Raw genomic sequence first — 20,997 nt, forward strand, 5'->3', positions numbered from 1 at the left:
ACAGGAATTTGGGAGCAGGGCTAAAGGGTCTGGGGGCACAGGTGGTGTTCTCTTCGATTCTCCCAGTCCCGGAGTATGGGCTGAGGAGGGAGAGGAGGATCCAGGTAGTGAATCAAAGACTCTGGCGCTGGTGTCATTGGGAAGGCTTTGGCTTCCATGACCACAGCCCACTCTTTGGCAAGAGAGGCAGCGAGCTACTAGGAAGAGATGGCCTCTACCTCTCTCCCCCGGGGGGAGGAGGCTCTTCTCAGCCAGATTGGCTGACCTGCTTCACCAGTCTTTAAAATAAGCCCACTGGGAGACGGGGGGGGACTACCGCCACTGTTGACCTGCTGAGCAACCCTTACAAAGCCAGCAGGCCAAGGCACTTAAGGGAGCTCACCCCTGCCCTAGGCCTGGTACAGTCTGTGGGCAAGGCAAGAGCCCCAAAGGGGACACTTGCCTGCCTGTACACAAATGCCAGGAGCTTGGGGAATGAGCAGGAGGAACTCGTCCTCCTGATTTAATGCAAATAATTGTGATTTCACAGGGATAACGGAGACCTGGTGGGACTCCACACATGACTGGACCATGGGTATAGATGGCTATACCCTGTACAGGAGGGATCGTGTTGACAAAAAGGGCGGGGGTGTAGCTGTCTATGTTAAAGCTACGCGTTCCTGCAAGCTGATGTTGGCAACCAGGGTAGATGACTGGAGACGCTCTGGGTTAAAATCCATGGGGAACATGGCACAGGGGACACAACAGTGGGAGTCTACTACAGACCTCCCACCCAAAAGTCAAGAGCTTGACCAGGAGTTTGCCTGGGAACTGGCTCAGGCCGCATGCTCCAGGACCATGGTTGTCATGGGTGACTTCAATTATCCGGACATCTCGTGGGAGGATCACTCAGAAAAATCTGAGTGGTCGCAAAGCTTCCTCTTGTGCGTGGATGACCTATACCTGACTCAAGAAGTCTATGGGCCAATGAGAGGTAAAGCACTTCTTGACCTGGTACTGGCTACTGGGGATGACCTAATCGGTGACCTAGTGATCGATGGGAAGCTGGGTGACAGCAACCACGAGCTGATCACCTTCACCATCCACTGTAAAGCTGGCAAGTCAGTCAGCAACACTGAAGTCCTTGTGGGGAGCTGGAGGAGAAGCAAGGGCAACATTGGATCCCTGTTGAACCAGATGGGACAACTGACAACTGACACCCAGGAAAAAGCCAACCTATTAAATGGGTACTTTGCATCCATCTTTCATCAGTCCAATGGGACGCCCATGTCCGCTACAGGACAGGGAGGTCTGGGTGAGGGAGATCCCTTGCCCTCCATCAATGCTGACCTCGTAAAGGAACACCTTGAGAGGCTGGATACCTTAAAGTCAGCCGGCCCTGACAATCTACACCCCAGGGTACTCAAGGAGCTGGTGAGCATCATAGCCCAGCCTCTGGCACGGATCTTTGAGAACTCCTGGTGCTCCGGTGTAGTGCCCAAAGACTGGAAGAAGGCCAACGTGGTGCCAGTCTTCAAGAAAGGGAGGAAAGTGGATCTGGAAAACTATAGGCCCATAAGCCTGACTTCTATCCCAGGGAAGATCTTAGAAAAGTTTATTAAGGAGGCCATCCTTAATAGACTAGCCGATGCCAACATCCTGAGGGATAGCCAGCACAGGTTTGTTGCGGGTAGGTCTTGCTTAACCAATCTCATTTCCTTTAATGACCAGGTGATCTATCACCTGGACAAGGGAGAAGGGATTGATGTCATATATCTTGACTTCAAAAAAGCCTTCAATCCAGTATCCCATGATCACCTCTTGGCGAAAATGACCAGTTGTGGCCTTCGGTCCATCATGATCCGCTGGCTATCTAATTGGCTCCGTGGTCGGACCTAGACAAAAGTCACTAATCATGGTGCCCTGTGACCAGTGGGGTCCCCCAAGGCTCTGTCCTTGGACCCATATTGTTCAACGTCTTCATTAATGATGTGGACATTGGAGTCAGAAGCGGACTGGCCAAGTTTGCTGATGACACCAAACTTTGAGGCAAAGCATCCACATCTGAAGACAGGAAGGCGATTCAGTCTGACCTGGACAGGCTCAGCAGATGGGCAAATGAGAATCTGATGGTGTTTAACACTGAAAAATGCAAGGTTCTCCACCGTGGGAGGAAAAACCTGCAGCATCCTTATAGGCTTGGCAGTGCTACACTGGCTAGCACTATGGAAGAAAGAGACTTGGGGGTCATGATTGACCACAAGATGAACATGAGCCTGCAATGCGATGCTGCGGCTAGTAAAGTGACCAAAATGCTGGCTTGCATCCATAGATGCTTCTCAAGCAAATCCCGGGACGTCATTCTCCCCTTGTACTTGGCCTTGGTGAGGCTGCAGCTGGAGTACTGCGTCCAGTTTTGGGCCCCGCAATTCAAATAGGGTGTGGAGAAGCTTGAGAGAGTCCAGAGAAGAGCCACATGTATGATCAGAGGTCAGGAAAACAGACCTTACGACGATAAGCTGAGATCTTCGAGGCTTTTTAGCTTGGAAAAGTGCAGGCTTAAGGGTGATCTGATGGCCACCTATGAGTTTATCGGGAGTGACCATCAGTATCTGGGGGAACGTTTTCTCACCAGAGCACCCCATGGGATGATGAGGTTGAATGGTTATAAACTACTATAAGACCATTTCAGCTGAACATAAGGAAGAATTTCTTTACTGTCTGAGCTCTCAAGGTCTGGAATAGCCTGCCATCAGAGGTATTTTAAGCACCTACTTTGAACACCTTCAAGTTTAAATTGGATGCTTATCTTGTTGGGATCCTATGACCCCAGCTGACTTCCTGCCCTTTGGGCGGGGGGACTCAACTCGATGATCTTCCGAGGTCCAGCCCTAATGTCTGTGAAATCTATAATAGCAGAAGCATTCAACTGACCCAATAAGTCAAATCTTGAGGGGCATCTTACCGCATACCATGAAATCTGGTCTCACTGGGTGAGACAGGAGTTATGTCTGTACAGCCTGCTTCCCAACCCAGGAGCTGGTGAAAAGGTAAACTTTGCCCCCTCGCTCACTTTCACATGCACACCGGAAACTAGTGTTTAGGTACAGCAGACAGCTCTGGATTGGTGCTGGAAATAGTGCTTTTGTCTGCTTGGGAATTCTCCCAAGCCATCTCCCCTACCTACTTGCTAGTTTCTGTTGCTCCTTAGTGCAAGTGAGTGCAACTGAAGCACATTGAGAGAAGTCTGAGGGATGCAGGTTCCAAATAATTTACTGTGGAATAGTAAGAAACGATTTGTTGCAAAAGAAATAGATTGGGAATTGTGGGGGCAAGGGGATCAATTGCTGTCCATTAGATTTCCTATCTGACCTTGGACATCTGATCGATCTTGATCTTGCTCCACATTTATTTCCCAGTTGTAAAATAGAGGCAGTGACACTCCGTTTCTCCTATCCTTTGTCTGTTTACACTGTCAGAACCTTGGTACAGGATTCTCTCTTACACCGTGTTTGTATATGTAGCAGGGCACTAAGGTGCCTGCTACTCTTGGGAGCAATGAGGTGCTGGTTGCTAGGGCAACTGGAGAGAGCCAGTGAGCGGTCAGCTGACTGGAAGGGGCAGGGCCTGGCTACCATTTAGACCCCAGGGCTGGGGCCAGGGGAGAGTTCCCTGCCAGCAGCCATGGAGGTAGGAACTCTGCCGGATTGAGGAAAAGGATAGGGCCAGAATGACTGAACAAGGCGATACTGGTGAGAGGGAGAAACCCTGGAGTGGCGAATGTTATTAGAGCCAGACAGCTTGAATTTATGTTACAGCCTAGGGGCTTGAGCTTTTTGTTTACTGTTTACAACCGGAGGTTTGGGTAAGGCTATTAGGGAATGGAGGAAGCCTCATTTTTGGGGGCGCAGACCCCGGCGCCAGTGAGGGTGCAGCCTTTTGAGGGTGCAGGCCCCGGCGTCAGTGAGGGCGCAGCCTCTTGGGACGAGACTAACCCCGGCACTGGAAGGACGAGCTTAAAAAGGCCAGGGACACCTGGGGTGGGGGTGTGCAAGGATATATATAAAGGGCCCCTTTCCCTCTTTTCCCCCGCATCAGGATCGTCTTCCTCTGTGCCCGAAGGATCATTTCCTTAAGGCACAGCCACCCTTCTTGAGCTCCCATCTCGCCAAATCTCTTACTCTGCAGTCATTGACTAAACGCCTGAGCTCGCTGAAGTAAGCCTTCCTAAAGTCTAGCACTTCCACCCTACTAGTTACCTTACCTACTCGATGCCTTATGATGAATTCTATTATTTGGTGGTCACTGTCCTCCAGGTGATCACTGACCTGTAGGATGACACTACCATGTCATCCACTGTTGCCAATACCAGGACCAGTAAGGCATTCCCTCTAGTGGGACCATGTACCTCCTGCTTCAGGTGGAGGTCCTGTACACAGGATAGGAACCTGTGTGAATGGTGGGAATTTGCTGTTTGTGTCTCCCAGGAGATGTCAGGGTAGTTTAGGTCCCCCATGACTACCGCCTCCTTAGTCTTCATGGTTTCCGAGAGCTGCCTCAGGAGTTCCAAATCTAGTTCTTCCACTTGGTGTGGGAGGGTCTGTAGCAGACCCCTACCACCAAATCCCTTAGTGCTGCTAAGCATGTTCATTAATTCAGTTGATGATCAATTTAAACATTTATCACATGTTGCACAATGGTAGTAAAATATCATTTTAGCCTAAGGGGCACAAACAGGTCACTTTCCACGGACAGCAGCACTATTTTCTTTTTCCTGTATCTGCAGTGCACTGGGAGGATATTATGCCTACAAATTTGCCTCCAGGTCTGAAGGTGGTTGATGAGTTCGTTTCTCCTGAGGAAGAAAGAATGATGTTGGAGAGTATTGATTGGACAGGAGATGAAGTCATTCAAAATGGTGAGTAAAACGAAGGAAAGCTAAAATTATCTGCACGCTGTTATTTTATATCACTTCATTTCTGTAAGATACCATCTTCGGTATAGCACTTGTAAAATTGAGTCATATATAATAAAGATACAAATATCGAGAAATGTGTGGTGTAAAGTGATGCCTTTGGAAGGATTTATTTCCACAGGCAGCTAGGTAGAACAGTGGTTCTCAGTCTTTTCAGACATGAGGCACCACTCAGAAAATGCCAGTTCTTAATTTTTTATTTTTTTTGACTAGAGAAAAATAATAGAGCAGTTCTTTGCAACAGAAGAACTTAAATCACAACAGGTCAGAATGTTTTTTCCTATTTGAAACCTCTGGGTTGATCTTGTGAATTATGCTTGTACATCTAATAGTGCTAACATTGCATGGCATCCTACAGCACCCTTGAAAGGATGTCAGTGCACCCCAGGGTGTCATAGCACCCTGGTTGAAAATCACTGAGCTAGAGTCATTTCCTAACAGCAGGCTCAACTGTTAAGTGTTTTGAGAAATGTCATGCCAATACTTTGGTATCCTATCTGAAAGCTGATTTTTTTTTTTGTCACCAAAGAAACTCCCACTCTAGCTGCTCATGTAGTTTCAGTTGTGCTCTGTAGAATTAAATATCTTAAAGCCAGTTATTTAGGAATTGAGAAGCTAATTAGGAAAATAACTTTGACGACTCATCATGGTATAGAGCATTATGTTGACCTTAGTAAGAATATGGTATCATGATGCAAACAAAGTAGGAGCCTGTTGCATACTCAGAAGCCCATGTTATGTGCTTATCCAGGTATCAGGACAGGAAAAAAAACCCATTAAACCATGGATTGGGGGAAACTGGTATACTGCTAGGGATAGATGAATGCAGTATGCACAACTGCAGTCCTGAATTCTATGCAGCATGCAGTCGCTTTAGATCAGTGGCAACAACAAAACGTAATGTTAAGTAATGCTACTTCATTGTGGCAAATGTTTATTTGCTCTGTGGCACCTCGGAAATTCCCCTGCAGGATCAGATCCTTTAAACCTCAGGAGCACCTGCCTACAGAGATCTGTCCCAGTGAATATTGGGGGTACCTCTCTGTATGCACAGAAATTCAGGGTACCCCACTTATAGAGACCTGCCCCATGATATGCAAAGGCACAACTCTGTAAGTGGGGGAAAGCCCACTTGGGTCCTGATGTGGGGGCGCAGGACTTGGGTAATTGCTGGCAATCCATGCCTCTATGCAGGGACTCATAACCTTGTTTCTCCTTGTGGGGATCTACATTGGGTCCTGCACTGACTCATGCTTCATGCAGAGGCATTGATCAGCATGGGCCAGGATGTGCAGGTTGGTGTGGAACATGGGGAATTCCTGCTGTCCCATGTCTCTGCTGGGACCTGCACTTCTCCATGCCTCCCTGTGAAGCACAGGTTAGTATGGGATGTGGTGCATGTCCCAGCTTGGAGGCATGGGGCGCTGGAAATTCTTGGTGTCCCACACTGCTCAACACCTCTGCTCTGCTCTATGCTGAAATCTCTGCTGATCCATGCTTCTGCATGACCCATTGGTCCCAGCAAGGAGATGAAGGGGAGCAAGGGACTTGAGGAATTCTTGAACATTGGATGACATGAGTTTTGCTTCAGCTGAACCACTTCCTTTGGCAGTGTCTGTTTATACCCTTGTTTTATAGAAGTTTTGAATTGTACTATCTTGAGGGCCACCATAGTTCTTACCAGCTTGTGAAAAAAAATTTTGGTCTGAACAGAGGTTATATGGAATAGGCCTAGCCTATTTGATGAAATATCAAATCTGTTCTAATATTTTTATATTCACTTGTTTTACTTTGCAGCACAAAAGTCTTTAAAACACAGAAGAGTAAAGCATTTTGGCTATGAGTTTCGATATGATAACAATAATGTGGATAAAGATAAACCACTGCTTGGAGGTAAGAGTTTTGTTTTTAGCAGACACCTTAAAAGACATTGGTTTTAAATCTGTTCAGATAGATCTAGTAATAGCTAGAATCTACCATCAACATCAGTGAAGTACCCTATTAAGTCATGCAACTAAGGGCATGAGTGTGTGACACAAGACTACTTTGTTCTGTGACAAGCTACACACATCAGTTCTTTTGCCCATGCCCTCAGGAAGGTACTTAAATATGTACTTAAGGTCTAGTTAACTTGTGTGGGTAAAATATGGCTCATGGGCTGGATCCAGCCTGTGACAGTCCGTCCACCCGCTCAGCTCAGGTGCAGGGGGAGCCCAGGCCATGGTCTATGCAGCTGGTTCCACTGTCCCTGTATGTGGAGGTGCTGTGTGGTGCAGAGTGCAGCCCATCCTATCCCTATGTGTGCCTCTTGGGCATGCTGAGTGGTGCAGCAGCGGGGCAGGGATGGTGCAGCAACCAGATTTGGCTTCTTGGCAACCCCTGCGGTGGCAGCTCCTTCCAGCTGCCACTGCCAGTTTCTCTACTGCTGGATCCAGCCCCACTGCCTGAGCACCCCAGCCTGTCCACCCTGTACCCACCACCAGGGGTGCTGGATGGAGTGGATGGGCAGCGTCTCCATGAAAACTGGCCTGGGACCCCTGTGGGCAGGGTGCACTTCTGCTGGATGGGATGGGATGGGGCTGGAGGTGGGCAGGCAGTGGGGTTCAGGAGTGGGACAGTTGGGCTGGGATGGGGCCAGGAGCATGGGACACTGAGAGTGCAGGGCTGAGGCCTGGGGTAGAGCTGCAATCCACTCCCTACATATCCCTGCAATGGGCGCTGGTTCTGCGGGCAGGGGCTGGCTGCTGCCTGTGGAACCATTGCCTGTCACAGGGATGTGCAGGGAGTGGTTTACGGGCCTGCCTCAGGCCCTGTCCCTGCACTGTCGCTGCCCTGCAATCCTGATCCCTGTTTGCCTGCTCCATCTGGTATCCCTGGTGGTGGGTATAAGGCAGATGTGCCTGGGGCCATATATAATCAATTGGCATCTCCCAGCTCTCCCCACCCTCTCCGCTGGGTGATATAAACAGCTGTGACAGGGGGCTGAGGCTGGGGGTTGGGACAGCATCTCCCACCATCCCTCAGCCCTCAACAGCTCACCAAAATTCCTTAAGTGCACCTCCAGTCCAAATAACTGCGCACCCCTGAGTTAACTTTACTGGAAATTAAACATATGCTTGAGCACCCTTCTTCAATAGTGATGCTTTTCTGAATCAGTGCCTTAGCCGTCAGCTTTTGTGGTGCAGGCATGAAGCCATATTAACCATGTCTAATTGTATTTTTAAAACCCACATGGCTGTTGACTTTCATTGGTTACTAGTCAAATGTGCATTTTGAACTTCAGCAGTTCAGCATTTTTTAATTAATATTAAATCAAAAAGGATTACATTTATTTTTATGCTAGAAAATATATGTGTATGTAATATATTTGTTACCTCGTTAAATAACCTGGAAATGGCTGAATACATGTTCCCCAGAGTCTACTTTCAATATAAAAGGGAGTCATTTTACAGTGATAGAAAGTTTCTGAAAAATGTTCCATTTGGGCCTGAGAGTTTTGAGTTAGAGAAGTAAAGTAAGATGCTTTGTAACTTTATCTAGAAAAATAATAAAATATGGAATAAAATCACAATGAAAGAGAAACACAGGTGCATAGTTTCTGTTGCATTGGTTCTAGTTAAATTGCACTTCTGCAGCTGAAATTGTATTTAATCATAAAAGCATTCATTTATATTTGCTGTTTTCTGGTCACTTTTTCACATTCTGGTTGGAATGCGAAAAGAACACAGGTGGAGGGACCAATGGAGGGAGTCAGAAAAAGAAATAACAATATTAATTATTAATAGATTGCTGTAAAAAGTATTTCCTAATATTTTTATCACAGTGGTTTTGAACATTGCATAGCTGAATATCACAAGTTATCTAATAACTACAGGTAAACATCTAATAACGACAGAGCAAACTACAGGCTCACTAAAGAACTGTGATGTTTTATTCTTGCATGTTACTGATGAAAATACTCAATACTAATAAAAATAGTTTTATTAGAAACCCTATTTTAATTTATTGTATAAATCATTAACACACTTTTTATGAGTCTCAACTCGGTTTCTTAGTCTGTATACCTAAGAATTATATACCTGTGTGCAGCCCACATTATCTGACCAGTGGAGATTTGCCATTGTTTTTAGTAACACCAGGGTCTGGTGCACACTTATTAAGGGTACTAGAATTTACAGATACAAACACTATTTTTATGACTCTAACAAGAACTTTCCATGTGTGTGCCATAACAAATTCAGAATTACCTGCATAAAAGACAAAGTACATTGGCCTACAAGGCTATTTTTACTAAAGATATTTGATCAGAATTCTATGGATTTTGTCCAAGATTTTGATTTCTCATCTGTCATGAACAGAAAAAAAAAAAGAAAATGTTTTGTTTAGACTTTTGTATGTCAAAATAGGTATTCCTGAAATTTGCAATATGCTCCTGGAGAAGTGCTTGAGACAAGAATATATCAAACATAAACCTGATCAATTGACAGTAAACCAGTATGAACCTGGACAAGGTAAGTATATTTGTTTTTTTAAAAAAAATCAAACCTATTTTTTAGGATTGTTAACCAAAAACTGTCCCTGGTAGCCCCGACTCAGGGAGAGAGATTACCTGTCCACTTGCAGTTCACACTCCTGAACAGAGTTTTTTTTTTTTTTAATAAAGGCCAATGTCAGGATTCAGTTTTCCTAACTTGGAAACTTGCAATTAGAGGTACAGTTTTGGTGCTAAAGTATATGAAAATGGAATCTGGCTCTTGGCTCTTAAGATGAATGTAGCATGGAAGAGTTGGTGATCTGAAGAGGTAAACAGTCCATGTCTTTTTCAAATGAAAAAGAGATGGAAGCAGGTTCTGATTTCTCTCTTATAGGGCTGTATTTGTATCATGGATGTGACCCTAATTCTGAATTAAAGGAAAATCCTTAGTGTGGTTGTTTGCATGTAAGTAGACTAGTACAGCTAACTGTGATATGCAGAATGTTTTTCCTGTTTATAGCTACTCCTGATCAAGGAACAGATTGAAAGGGAGGTGCATGCTTTTTTACTGTGTTGCAGGCAGCTCTTTTCTACTTAGTTCTGAAGTCTGTGAATCAAAACTATGTCTTAAATATGTACAGATAAATAGCCATGGAAATAGGACTTGCCAACTGTGATACTTAGCATTATTGTTTTGACAACACTTTGTGATTTTTGTTACGCAGGAATTCCTCCTCATATTGACACACATTCTGCTTTTGAGGATGAAATTCTCTCTCTCAGTTTAGGTGCTGAGGTAAATTTATTATTTTTTATATATGTTGGATGTTTGAACAATACAAAAGCAAAGTTCTTAGCATTTAATAAAAGGTTGTATCTTTTGCATGGTATTTTTTCACTCTACTCATGGATGCTAGCATGTTAAAGTAACCATGTGACACTGGGCCTAAAATCCTGGCTTCGTTAAAGTTGCAGGGAGCTTTATTGTTGATTTCATTGGTACTAGGATTTTACCATACAGGTAACTCTTGGCTGTTTTAAGGTCCCGGGACCCAGTTCTTTGTTGTCCTTCCTCAGGTTTGTATGCATACTTTACAATATTGCTCTTGTATTAAGCCTCTCACCTCACTTCTTCATACATCGTCCTCTGCTCCTGCTGGTCTGCCTAAAATATCCCTGCTCTTTCATTTGTGTTACAGTAGCACCTAAACTTTTCAGCTGGGATCTGAGCTTCACTTGGGCTATGCTCTGTACAACCACACAATTGTTGTCCCTACTCTAATGACCTTACAACAGAAACAACATCCAGACAAAAAGTGAGAAGGGACAAAGGCAGTCAGAGGGGAAGTGGCTGATTAAGGTCCTGGAGCAGGTCACTGGCAGCGCTGGGAAAATAATCCAGATCTTCCAGCTTCTCTACAAGTTCCCCTTCAAGGTTTTACTGCACCTGTCCCCAAGGGATGAGACCACCTTGGCATGCACTCTCTTGTTTGTATTTCTTATACTTCCCCTTGGACTTAGAATAGCCTCACCCCAAACCTTTGCTGAATGCCCTCCTCCATCACCCTTCAAATAATTTTTAAAAGCCTTTCTCTATTCTGCCATATTTATATGTGCTATCTTCCACAACTCTTCACAGTTTCCATAGGTTTCTGAGACAGGGAAATAGATATATAACTCTGTTACTTGCCACAAATGTCCTGGTGCTGTATAAATAGCATCATCAAGTGCAAGCAGGGTCCAATAATAGTCTTATTTCAGTGGGGCCTCATGAACTAATGACTGCACACATGAGTGACACATTCTACCATTTGCTTCTTCAGGCATTAGAGCACAAAGAGTGTGAGCATGTGTCTGTGCAGAGCTGTATCTGCAGAGTGAGATCAAGTGCCAGTCAGCAGTCCCACAAGCCTTGTTTTTGAGGCTCGTCATCTAGTCTGCTGTGTTGCTGCTTTTAACAACGTGGGACACCTGTCCACTCGGGCAGGCCTTTTAGTCGCTGTGGGCCCCTGGTTATGACCCACCACCTGCTGTGGTTATGACCCACCACCTGCATCCCCTGGTGATCAGCAGGTGCTGCAAGGAGAACTGATGTCTAAAGATAGATGCTAGGACCAACCTTAGACATGCTGCGTCTGCTGTAGCAAAGAGAATAAATTGGATGTGGCAGGCACTACCACCCTGGGGACACTTCCTCTGCTGCTGTGGCTGGAATGTGCTGCTGATTCCCTGAGCTACCTTGAGCTAGATCCAGTCTCTTGGCTGGCTTGATCCTGCCAGTTGTGAACTCCTCCACTAGGGAATAGGCTGAGAGTCCATTTCAGTTCTCTGAAATGGTTGCTTAGAGGTAAGAGGCTCTTTGTCCCCTAATCCATCCCCTCAAGTGATCAACTCCTTCCCAGTTTAATTTTTCATGCATGCTGAGTATTTTAGAGGTTGAGTAGAAGATGAACATTACCAAAGCTACAGCTAACTTTGCTTTGTAGATTTAAAAAAAAAAAGTTCAGTTGTTTTTCTTTTTACAAAGTGTACTAGTGCCGATATAATTTTTTATCCTGTTTCAGCTGGGCCTGGGGCCCTGGGCAGCTGGCACCTTCTTTTTCAATTAAAAACTGACTTTGGTTCATAGCCTATATTACTTCAGTGACGAGACACCATAGGCAGTGCAGTTCTGGGTGATTATATTACAGCACACCTTGGTGATATTCTTAAACCAGGGGCTGAAGGCAGAGTGATTTTGATCACCTGAGAAATACAAGCATTTTCTGGAAGTGGGCTGCTTGGAGTGTTGTGCCATTGTTGAAAATTGGAATTCATATGTTTTAATCGGGGAAACAGGCAGACCTAAGTCTTTGGTAGATATCTTGGACATGGGCATTGGAAATAGTCTGTTGAATAGGTCTCCAAGTTGTAATATATTTTCCTAATGGGCTATTAACATAGTGTTCTGATGAAGGCAGCCAAAGAGAGCATTTAGGGGCTAATAAACCAGCCAGTGCCCCATAAAATTTTGCACTATTTGATAGTCTCTCCTTCTGGTAATTTTATATTTCTGTAATATCTTTTTCTTCCCATGTGGATCTTCATCTGCATTTAAAACATGACTCTCACCTGTAGCAATATGAAATTGGCTATTGCAGCATTTCTTCTGTGCATCCAACTTTATTCTTGCTGTAGTTTTCCATATATAAAAATTATACACTTCATTAATGACATATTATTGCGGTACTTTTACATCAGCACAGTTCTGTATTCATCTTTTGTTCCCCCCGTCCTTTTACTTTTTAACTAGCACATTTCCTGGGATGCCCATTTGCATCTCTTAGTACATTTGCTCTATCTGACTAAGACATGATAGACCTAGCTTTTTTAGTTCTATTTTCAGTCTGCATGTTGTATCCTTTTCTGGTTTGTCGCATCTTATTCCAGCTGGCTGTATCCATGATGAGAAAAAAACCCATAATCATAGTTATATAGCTAATCTTTTTCTAATTCTTCTCGAAAGAATAAGAACTTCCCTAAAGAAACAGACTGGAGTCTGTCTGATTCAGTGTCCTATTTTCAAGCCTGGCCAATACTAGATGCATCAGAGGAAGAAAAACCATAATGAATATATATACTTCATGATTATACTAAGCCCTGGAAAAATATTTCTTTCTCACCTTTACCCGTTGACCAGCTTATCATGTGGTTTTATAACATTGTACCCAGCAAGTACACTGGCAGAATACTGTTCCTTTAATGCAAATAGCTAATTTTTAAAAAATCTTTCTATAATAGGTGCTTTTATAACCCCTGTAGTATTTTAATGCCTCCCATTACTTAAAATAGGGGTAGGCAATGCTTGGCATGGGTATCAAAGTGTGGCACATAGAACCATTTTGCTTGGCACACATGCCTTGGTGGCTGGGGCTGTTGCTGCCACAACAAGGATCGTGCCCCTCACAGCTCCCCTGGCATCTTCTACCTTTGGCACGCTAATATTTTACAAGGCAAGGTTGCGGGTGTTTTGGGCACTTCCCAAAAACATTGCCAACCCATGACTTAAAATATTTATCTTTGCAACACACTTGTGAGGTATAATGTTATTGCCATTGTACATGTGGGCACCTGATGCCAAATGACTTGCCTAAATTTGCACAGGAAGTCCACGGCAGAGAAGGGATTTGAACCCAAGTACCTAGTGTCCTAACCTAGGATCATAACTGCTCGACCAGAATTCCTTTTGAAACCTTTGAGCTATTTGCTTCAAAATGTCACGTAGCAAACAAATGTCATGAGGCATACTTTTCACAATCATCCCTTTCCTCACTGAGCAGTTTTCCTTTTGCTGTTCAAACTCACATCTGTATTATGAAGTAAGGAGCAGTACAGAAAATAAAACCTTTATTCAGGACAGCACGTGTCCCCATAATGAGGTGCCAACAGACCAAACTTGTCTTTGAAGGTCAGGGAGAAAAGCTTAAGGAAATGGGGAGGGAGGCTTAAAAGCAGTTGAGGAAAATGGAGAGATTTAAAGAGGGAAAGAAAATGCAGAGGGAAGTGCATAGCACTGAGATGCAGTGTCTCATCTCAGCATACATCAGTAGAGTTGAGGCTTACTGGAAGTGCCCAGTACCTATCAGATCCAATAGGAGTTACCTAAAATAGTTCCCTAATCTTTGTTATTCCTCAGATAATTACAATGGAGAATAGCGGTACTATACTATCCTATTGGGCTCCATAAGGTCATAATAAATCAGCTGCCTTTAGAAGTTACTGCAGATAAATGATGAGTATAATAACCATGCAAACTTTGCAGTGCTGCATTCAATTTTATTCAGAAAGCAGCACAACAGAGAAAAGAGAAGCATTTGGGGTGATGCGTATCATAGGGGCTTAGAAGGCTTGATAGCAAGTCGTCTGTCTCCCACTTCCCCCCATTAGCATCATTTAATAGGATGCTGTAAAATGGGGAACAGATGCCTTCTTTAAAGTAGCTTCCACCTTGTTTTGTAGTAGCTGTTGTTTTCATTGCCTCCATTGGGTGTCTCTAGAGATGCATAAGTTACAGTCTTTTATTCAAAGAGCATGGATTCAGCATGAGGCCAGCTTGGCAATCTTGAGAAAAGTTATGGTTTAAGCCTGTGAAAGATGTCAGGATTTCCTTTTGCAGATATGCAGTGGTTGCAAGAAGGAGCTCAACATTTTTCATTTTCTATTCCTGAAATTGATTTAATTTGACATGTCATGAATAAACCCAAGTTAGCTTTGGTACATTATTTAAAAAGCAGAAACAGAGGAATTGCAACACCAGTTGCAAATCAGTGGCCCCTCTCAGTTCGTGTCTTGTTTTGACACTGTTATATTACGGTTGCTTCAGAAGAAGGTGTAGAAATACCCTGGTGTATAACTTAATTCTATCTTGTGGGGATGAGATTTCCCACCCCTCCCCGATTTCAGATCTTCTGACTATAAACCCTGATAGTGGTACAGTGTAGTCACTTTCTTGCTGCCTAGAACACAGCTGCAGCCTAGAAAAGAGCTGTATGAGGCAGACTAGGGAAGCAGGGATTCCAAGGTAGTCTTGACAGTCTCAAGCATCTCTCTCAGGATGCCCAAAACAGCAGCTGGGAGCAGGGAATTTTTTAAGTTTCTCCCAAACATTTAATATTGGAATTATATAATTGATCTGAAAGAATGAACTAAATTGGTGCAGCCTTCCACCTTTGTGAATACACACTGCAAACTGCAGGAATTCTTGCATTTACTACTAGGGGCCTAAACTGAGAGAGCATTTGAGGGAAACTTGGCTTCCATCTCTCCACTCTGCATTTGGTAACCAGCATATTGCATACCATCTTCCCTATAGCTTCACAAAGGAAGAAAACCTCCCATTTCTCTTGACTTCCCCTAAAGCTCTCATCAGCAAGCAATGGATTTCCTGGCTGGTATTAAGGAAAGGGATTTCCTGGTCTTATCCGTTTATTGGGTTGTAATGTTATGTCTGTCCTAAGGGTGGGATAGCACACAGTTTCACTGCTCTAGGAACAGGCCAAAGAATTAACCGTGATTTGGTGAGTTGCAGTCTACCTTCTACTGCCTGCATGCTCAAGGAGAGGAGTAAGTTAATGCACCCTTTCTCTGTGGAGCAGCTTGTTCTCTGTCTCTGTAAGTATGTCCAGGCCTGCTGAGTACTGAGTGGAGAAATCGGAGCCAGGTCTCCTCCCATTTTCTTGCTTCTCTCCATGTTCTTTCCAGCTTCTTGCTTGCTGACAAGAAGATACCCTGTGGTCTCCACCCTGTGGCCACATTAGAGTAAGAGGTGAAAGGGGAGCCTTATTGCTGTTGACCACAGTTCTGTAGAGCCTCTGTATTAGCCCACACCTAATAAGACTTTGGAAATTAGACAAGTAACATGATAATGGGGAAGATATTGGGCTCAGTACAACTTTCTCCTGATAATGAGTGCAGTTAACTATTGGTTTTTCAAAAACTTGTATAGTCCAGATGTAATTGGCCAGCAATTGCACCTGAAGCCTACCTGCATATGAGAGAGCAGAATGGATCTTGAAGTCCTGGAAATCTCTCTGGATTTTCTGGCATTCTGAGAACAGTCCCAGCTGCTGAACAATTAAGAAAAAATTAAGAAAATTGCTTTATGAAGTTGATCTGATGTTAACTAGAGCACTGTCGTTTCTTGTCCATAGCTACAAACTCTGTTTCTTCAGTTCATACTAAACTGTCCTGTTTTGCATGCTGAGACAGCATGGTTTTGTTTCCAATTTTTCACACATCTGGCTCTTAAAAGTTTTAGTTTGAAATTTAAGTGCTTGGATTGAATTTTGTAGTGGACTCTGAAGTGCTTTTTTAAAAGTGGCTTGTTATCCCATTGTGTTTTTTGTAGAGAATTTTTACTGGCTTCCACGTAATAGGGAGTATGAATATGGAAAACTGTCCTAAAAACAATCCTACTGCAGTCCCTATCTAGGTCCATGGGAGCCTTGCCACTGACTTCAGTAGGAGATAGATTGGGGCCTGTATGTGCCTTGTTTCAAACGAGATAGTGCACCTATATATTTACAAAATACACACAAAACCAGTGTGTCCTCCTGGGTTCATCAGAGTGGTGTGTCTTTTTGGGGATAGGGGGGAGGGGGGTGATGGGTGGGTGTAAGTTGTCAGCTATTTAAGGTTTAAAACAATCTTTTTGTGATCTTATGAAAGCTCCAGTAATGAAAGGAACAAACTCAGACAGCTTGCATTTTAACTAGAGTAGCCATTATACAATTGTATTTAGAATTGCCTTTCTCTCTCTCCTCCCATGGAATCCAAAACCTTTTTTGGGTAAGCAGTGCTGTATCCAAGCTTAGAAATCTCAGTTTTGTTATCTGTTGAAGAAGTGCTGAGGTTTTTCTGTTTTATTTTGGTTTTATTTTTAATAGATTGTAATTTTAGGAAGAGAGATATCAGTAGAATTTATTTTATTCTCCTTTCTTTATTTGGAAGATAAGTACATAGTACATGAAATAAAACCTCTGGTGCCTGCTGCAAATTAACAGTGAACAAGCTGAACTCTAGGGCATTAGAAAGTCGTTATCTTTAGCTGTTGCGTTTCAGTAATACTTCAGTTCTGGAATTCAATAAAGAAAGTTAATTTCATCTAGTCAGTGACGTTGTTCTCCATTGTTATAGGAGTCTATTTTAAGACCATGGCAAATTTCATTTAAAAATTCAGGCCTATACATGAAGCCAGTCACAATTAGTCTTTAAGCAATGAAACAAGCTTAACTTGTTAAGCCCATAGTGTGATGCATTGTTTCTCCTGGATTTAAATTGGGTTTTGATAATACTGAAGCACAAGAAAGCAATAGAGTTCAAAAGATTGGGTAAAGACAGACAGACTTTGAAGCTGAGTGCTTTACATGCTACAGCATTGTGTCAGGTTGCATAACTGGGGACCTGCTCAGCAGTGTTTAGAATTGAGGGGGTATGTTGTGGGATATATGTGCAGGTGCTGCAAACTGTCGGTGCTCCATGGAACTCTGATGGTTTGTACCCACTGGGGCTGTACCCCTGAATCCCTGTTATGAGCAGCAACAAACCTGTGTGTGCATACTTTTTTAAATACTAGTTAATTTTTGAAGGATCTTCCAAACAGAGCTATTGAGTCTTCAGGATGGGAAGGAATTTTGACCTCAGGGACTGGGAGGAAAGGGGAAGTGCTGGATTCCAGGTGGGCTTTTAAATAAGGAGAAAAGCTGATGGTTCTAAGGGAGACAATTGAACCAGCATGTGAAGTATATGAAATGAATCCTTGGTCCATCTGTTGTTAGGGAAGGAGCTGTAGGAAGGAAGTGATGGTTGATTACGGGTCTGAGAGAGAAGATGGTTATGGAGGGAAGAAGGGGGACTGTTACCATCCCAGGTCCATTTCAATTTTTCCCTAGTTCCTTTCCCCAGTTCCTCCCAGCTTCCTGTCGCCATCTTCACCTTGGTGTTCCAGATTTTAGTCTGAAAGTCTAAGTGGCTTAGACAGTATCTCACTTTAGCTTTTCGGACACTGGCTACCACTGCTGCGTTGAACATAGTTTGTTTGTTTTAACAGGGTGATCATTCTACTTCCAAGGGAAGTCCCCTTTGGTTTGGTCCCCTTAAAGGCTAAGGACAGACATTCAAAAAGTCAGAGCCTATATTGATTTATCTTTGCAGGTTAGTTTAACCTGCCTAGATTGAACTAATCTGTGAGTGAACAGACATTCAGGAAATGCAGGCACATGCCTGCAGTGGCTCAGGTCAGGCTCTGGGGGGCACTAAAGCAGCCCTCAGCCACAGGGAAGCTTTTTTGGGGGGGCGTGGTCAGCCCTGGCAGCAACCTCAAGTGAACTGGCCAGGGAGGGCCTTAATTCCCCCTCCCTGTCCCACTGGCATGGACCCAAGCCTAGCTAGCCTTGCTCTCCCAGAGCAGAGAGCACAACCCTGCCCAGGGCTGCAGAGCATGTTGGGATGCTGGGGGACTCTGGGTTAACTTGAACCAGGAAGGGGTCTGTGGTCTGGGAAGTTCCATAAACCGGTTTGAACTCAGTCAGTTAAGTCTGATACTACATTCAACCAGGTTTATCTCAAACAAATTTTGGCCATTTTGAACCTGGTTTATGTGCACTGAACTTACTCTGTTACAGGTTTAAACCAGTTTCTGATCACTTAAAGTGGTTTATATGTAATTTCTGTCTCTAGTGGCAAGTGCTCCCCAGTGCCCTGCCACAGGATGCCTGACATCAAAGCCCTATTGTGGAAGGCACTATTCAAACTTCTAACAAAGTCTCTGAGTTCCCCACTCAAAATGGAAGAGAATTGAAAATGGCTGGGCAAAGCAAACAAGAACAAAGAAGCCTAAGGGAACAAGGAGATGATCCTAGTTAGCAGGAAAAGCAGTGGTTTTAGTAAACCAGCTGCCTAACTGTTATTATTAGGTTTGGGGTTTTTTGAAAAGTTTTTTTTAATTGGTGTACAAAAGCAGTATTTTAAAAGTTTTAAGCACCCTTGGTATTTTTTGAATGTTTGGAGAGAAATGTAGAAATAACATGAGTGGAGAAAGCAATTTCCCCAGATGTGTTTAAAGAAATCTGTTCGGTTTCATGCCGTGTTTGAATCGTGCTTCATTCATTGCCCTACAGAGACAATGTTGATTAAGAAGATGATTTGCATTATTTTTATAGCCTCTTTAAGGATTATGATTTGGGTTGCAGAGGAAAGGCTTTCCCTTTAGTTTAGTTGCTTCTGTATATCTAAGGTCATACTCTGGGTCCTTGACATGTCCCTTTTGCCCAGCAGTGCAAAGAAGATGTATTGGGGATTTCAGAAAAAAGATGACAAAGAGCAGGTGAGGTGTGGTGTAAGCAGATGAGTGTGCATGCTGCCTTGCAGCCTAGCCTTGCTCCCCTTGGGAGCTTTTTAGCCAGTCCTTTTAAATACAAACACAGTTTTTGCATCAGCCAAACAAATGAACCAGCTAACAAAGCTTGTAGTCCTTCTCTGGGCAGTAAGAAGGGCCCTTTAGCTCTAGCCCAGTACCATTGTTTGGTTCCTTCCTAGTAGCGAGTGTATGGGTTCCAGTTTGCCTCCTGTCCACAAACTGCTCTTTCACCTAGCTGACTGTCCTGTGTTCTGTCCTCTAGGCTTTTAACTAGTAGTTAAATACTCCTTCGTTAGCCAACTGCCTGCAGCTGGCTTTACAACACCGCTGTCTGCTCTCTCTCAAAGGGCCAAACCATTCAGCTACAGATGGGAGGGAAAGTGACCATAATGTCTGTGATTTAGGAATCCCTAGCTGTTGTAGCAGTCATTACAACCTCCTCTTCAAGCCTAGAAAAGATCAGTTCAGCCTTTCATCTTGCTGAGATAGCTATTCAGTACCATGTAGTTTACATATGAAGAATACAGACAGTATGTCAAGGATCTTCTAGAGGTCGCGCAATGATGGTGTTCCGGGCTTTTCAGGTGGTCCTTGTAGGTCTCCCAGGCTTCACAGCCATAGCAAAGACTCGGGATTGCCACAGACTTATATAATATGAGCGTGGTTTAAGTTCTGATGTTTTGATAGTTGAACACACAATGAGTCAGTTGTCCAAAGGCAGAGCTGGCACATCAGATCCTATACTAGATGTCCTCATAAATGTTGGCCTTCTCTGAGAGGTGGCTGCCAAAGTATGTAAAGTGTTGACCATTCTCCAGCTCCTGTCCATCAATGAGGATCTTTGCCAGGGGGGTTGACTAGCCCAGAGCAAGATGGTGAAACACCTTTGCTTTTCTGATGTTAAGGGTCAGTCCCAGGTATTGGTATTCTTGAGAAGCAGTTAAGGGCCATTTGTAGATCCTCCTCCATATGTGCAATGATAACAGTCATTGACATACTGAAGTTCCACTGTCAAGGCCTAGGTAACTTTGATTTTGGCATGGAAGTGGCAGAGATTGAAAAGGTTCCTGTCCATCCTGTAGTCAGTGCTGATGTCATATGACAGATGGTCACAGATGAGCATCCTGATGCCAAAATTGGTGTGATTACGCAGCTGCGCTTGACGTCAGTTCGAATGGCAAAGGGCTCCATAGCAGAGCCACTGCATAGGATGGAGACAGTCATCTGGTCATGAAGGAGTCTTAGGATGGTGATAAATTTCCCTGGGCAGCCAAACTTCGATAAGATCTTCCATAGTGCTTCAAAGTTAACAGAGTGAAAGGCTTTGGTCAAATTGATAAAGGCCACATACAGTTCCTGGTATTGTTCTCAGCATTTTTTCTGCAACTGCCAGGTTGTAAAAATCGTGTCAGTGGTGTCTCTCAATGGTCTGAATGTACATTTAGACTGGGGAAGGATTTCTTTGGCATGAGGAAATCTTCAGTTCAGCAGAATTTGAGCGAGGATCTTCCCAGCGATGGAGAGGAGAGTGATACCTTGATAGTTTCCACAGGCAGACTTATCTCCCTTTTTAAAAACAGTGACAATGTTTCTGTAGGTCAGTGGGAATTTCCTCAGTGTTCCAGATTTGAGAAACTGCTTGGAGCTTGCTGGTCATAGTTTCCCCTCCAACAT

The 20,997-nt window shown here is 43.9% G+C and overlaps 1 protein-coding gene across 2 annotated transcripts in view; it reads left to right on the plus strand.

The window, feature by feature from the left end:
- Positions 1 to 20,997, plus strand: part of LOC109306711 (alkylated DNA repair protein alkB homolog 8-like) — a 53,098-nt gene that overhangs the window by 14,219 nt on the left and 17,882 nt on the right. For both annotated transcript variants that reach the window (XM_019530247.1, XM_019530248.1), the window contains exons 4-7: positions 4,766 to 4,897; positions 6,752 to 6,847; positions 9,361 to 9,465; positions 10,154 to 10,224. In XM_019530247.1, the coding sequence (XP_019385792.1) occupies positions 4,766 to 4,897; positions 6,752 to 6,847; positions 9,361 to 9,465; positions 10,154 to 10,224 (404 nt within the window). The remainder of the gene's footprint in view (positions 1 to 4,765; positions 4,898 to 6,751; positions 6,848 to 9,360; positions 9,466 to 10,153; positions 10,225 to 20,997) is intronic.

This window comes from Crocodylus porosus, unplaced genomic scaffold (assembly GCF_001723895.1).
Source record: "Crocodylus porosus isolate Cpor-Errol unplaced genomic scaffold, CroPor_comp1, whole genome shotgun sequence".
NCBI classification, from domain to species: domain Eukaryota; kingdom Metazoa; phylum Chordata; order Crocodylia; family Crocodylidae; genus Crocodylus; species Crocodylus porosus.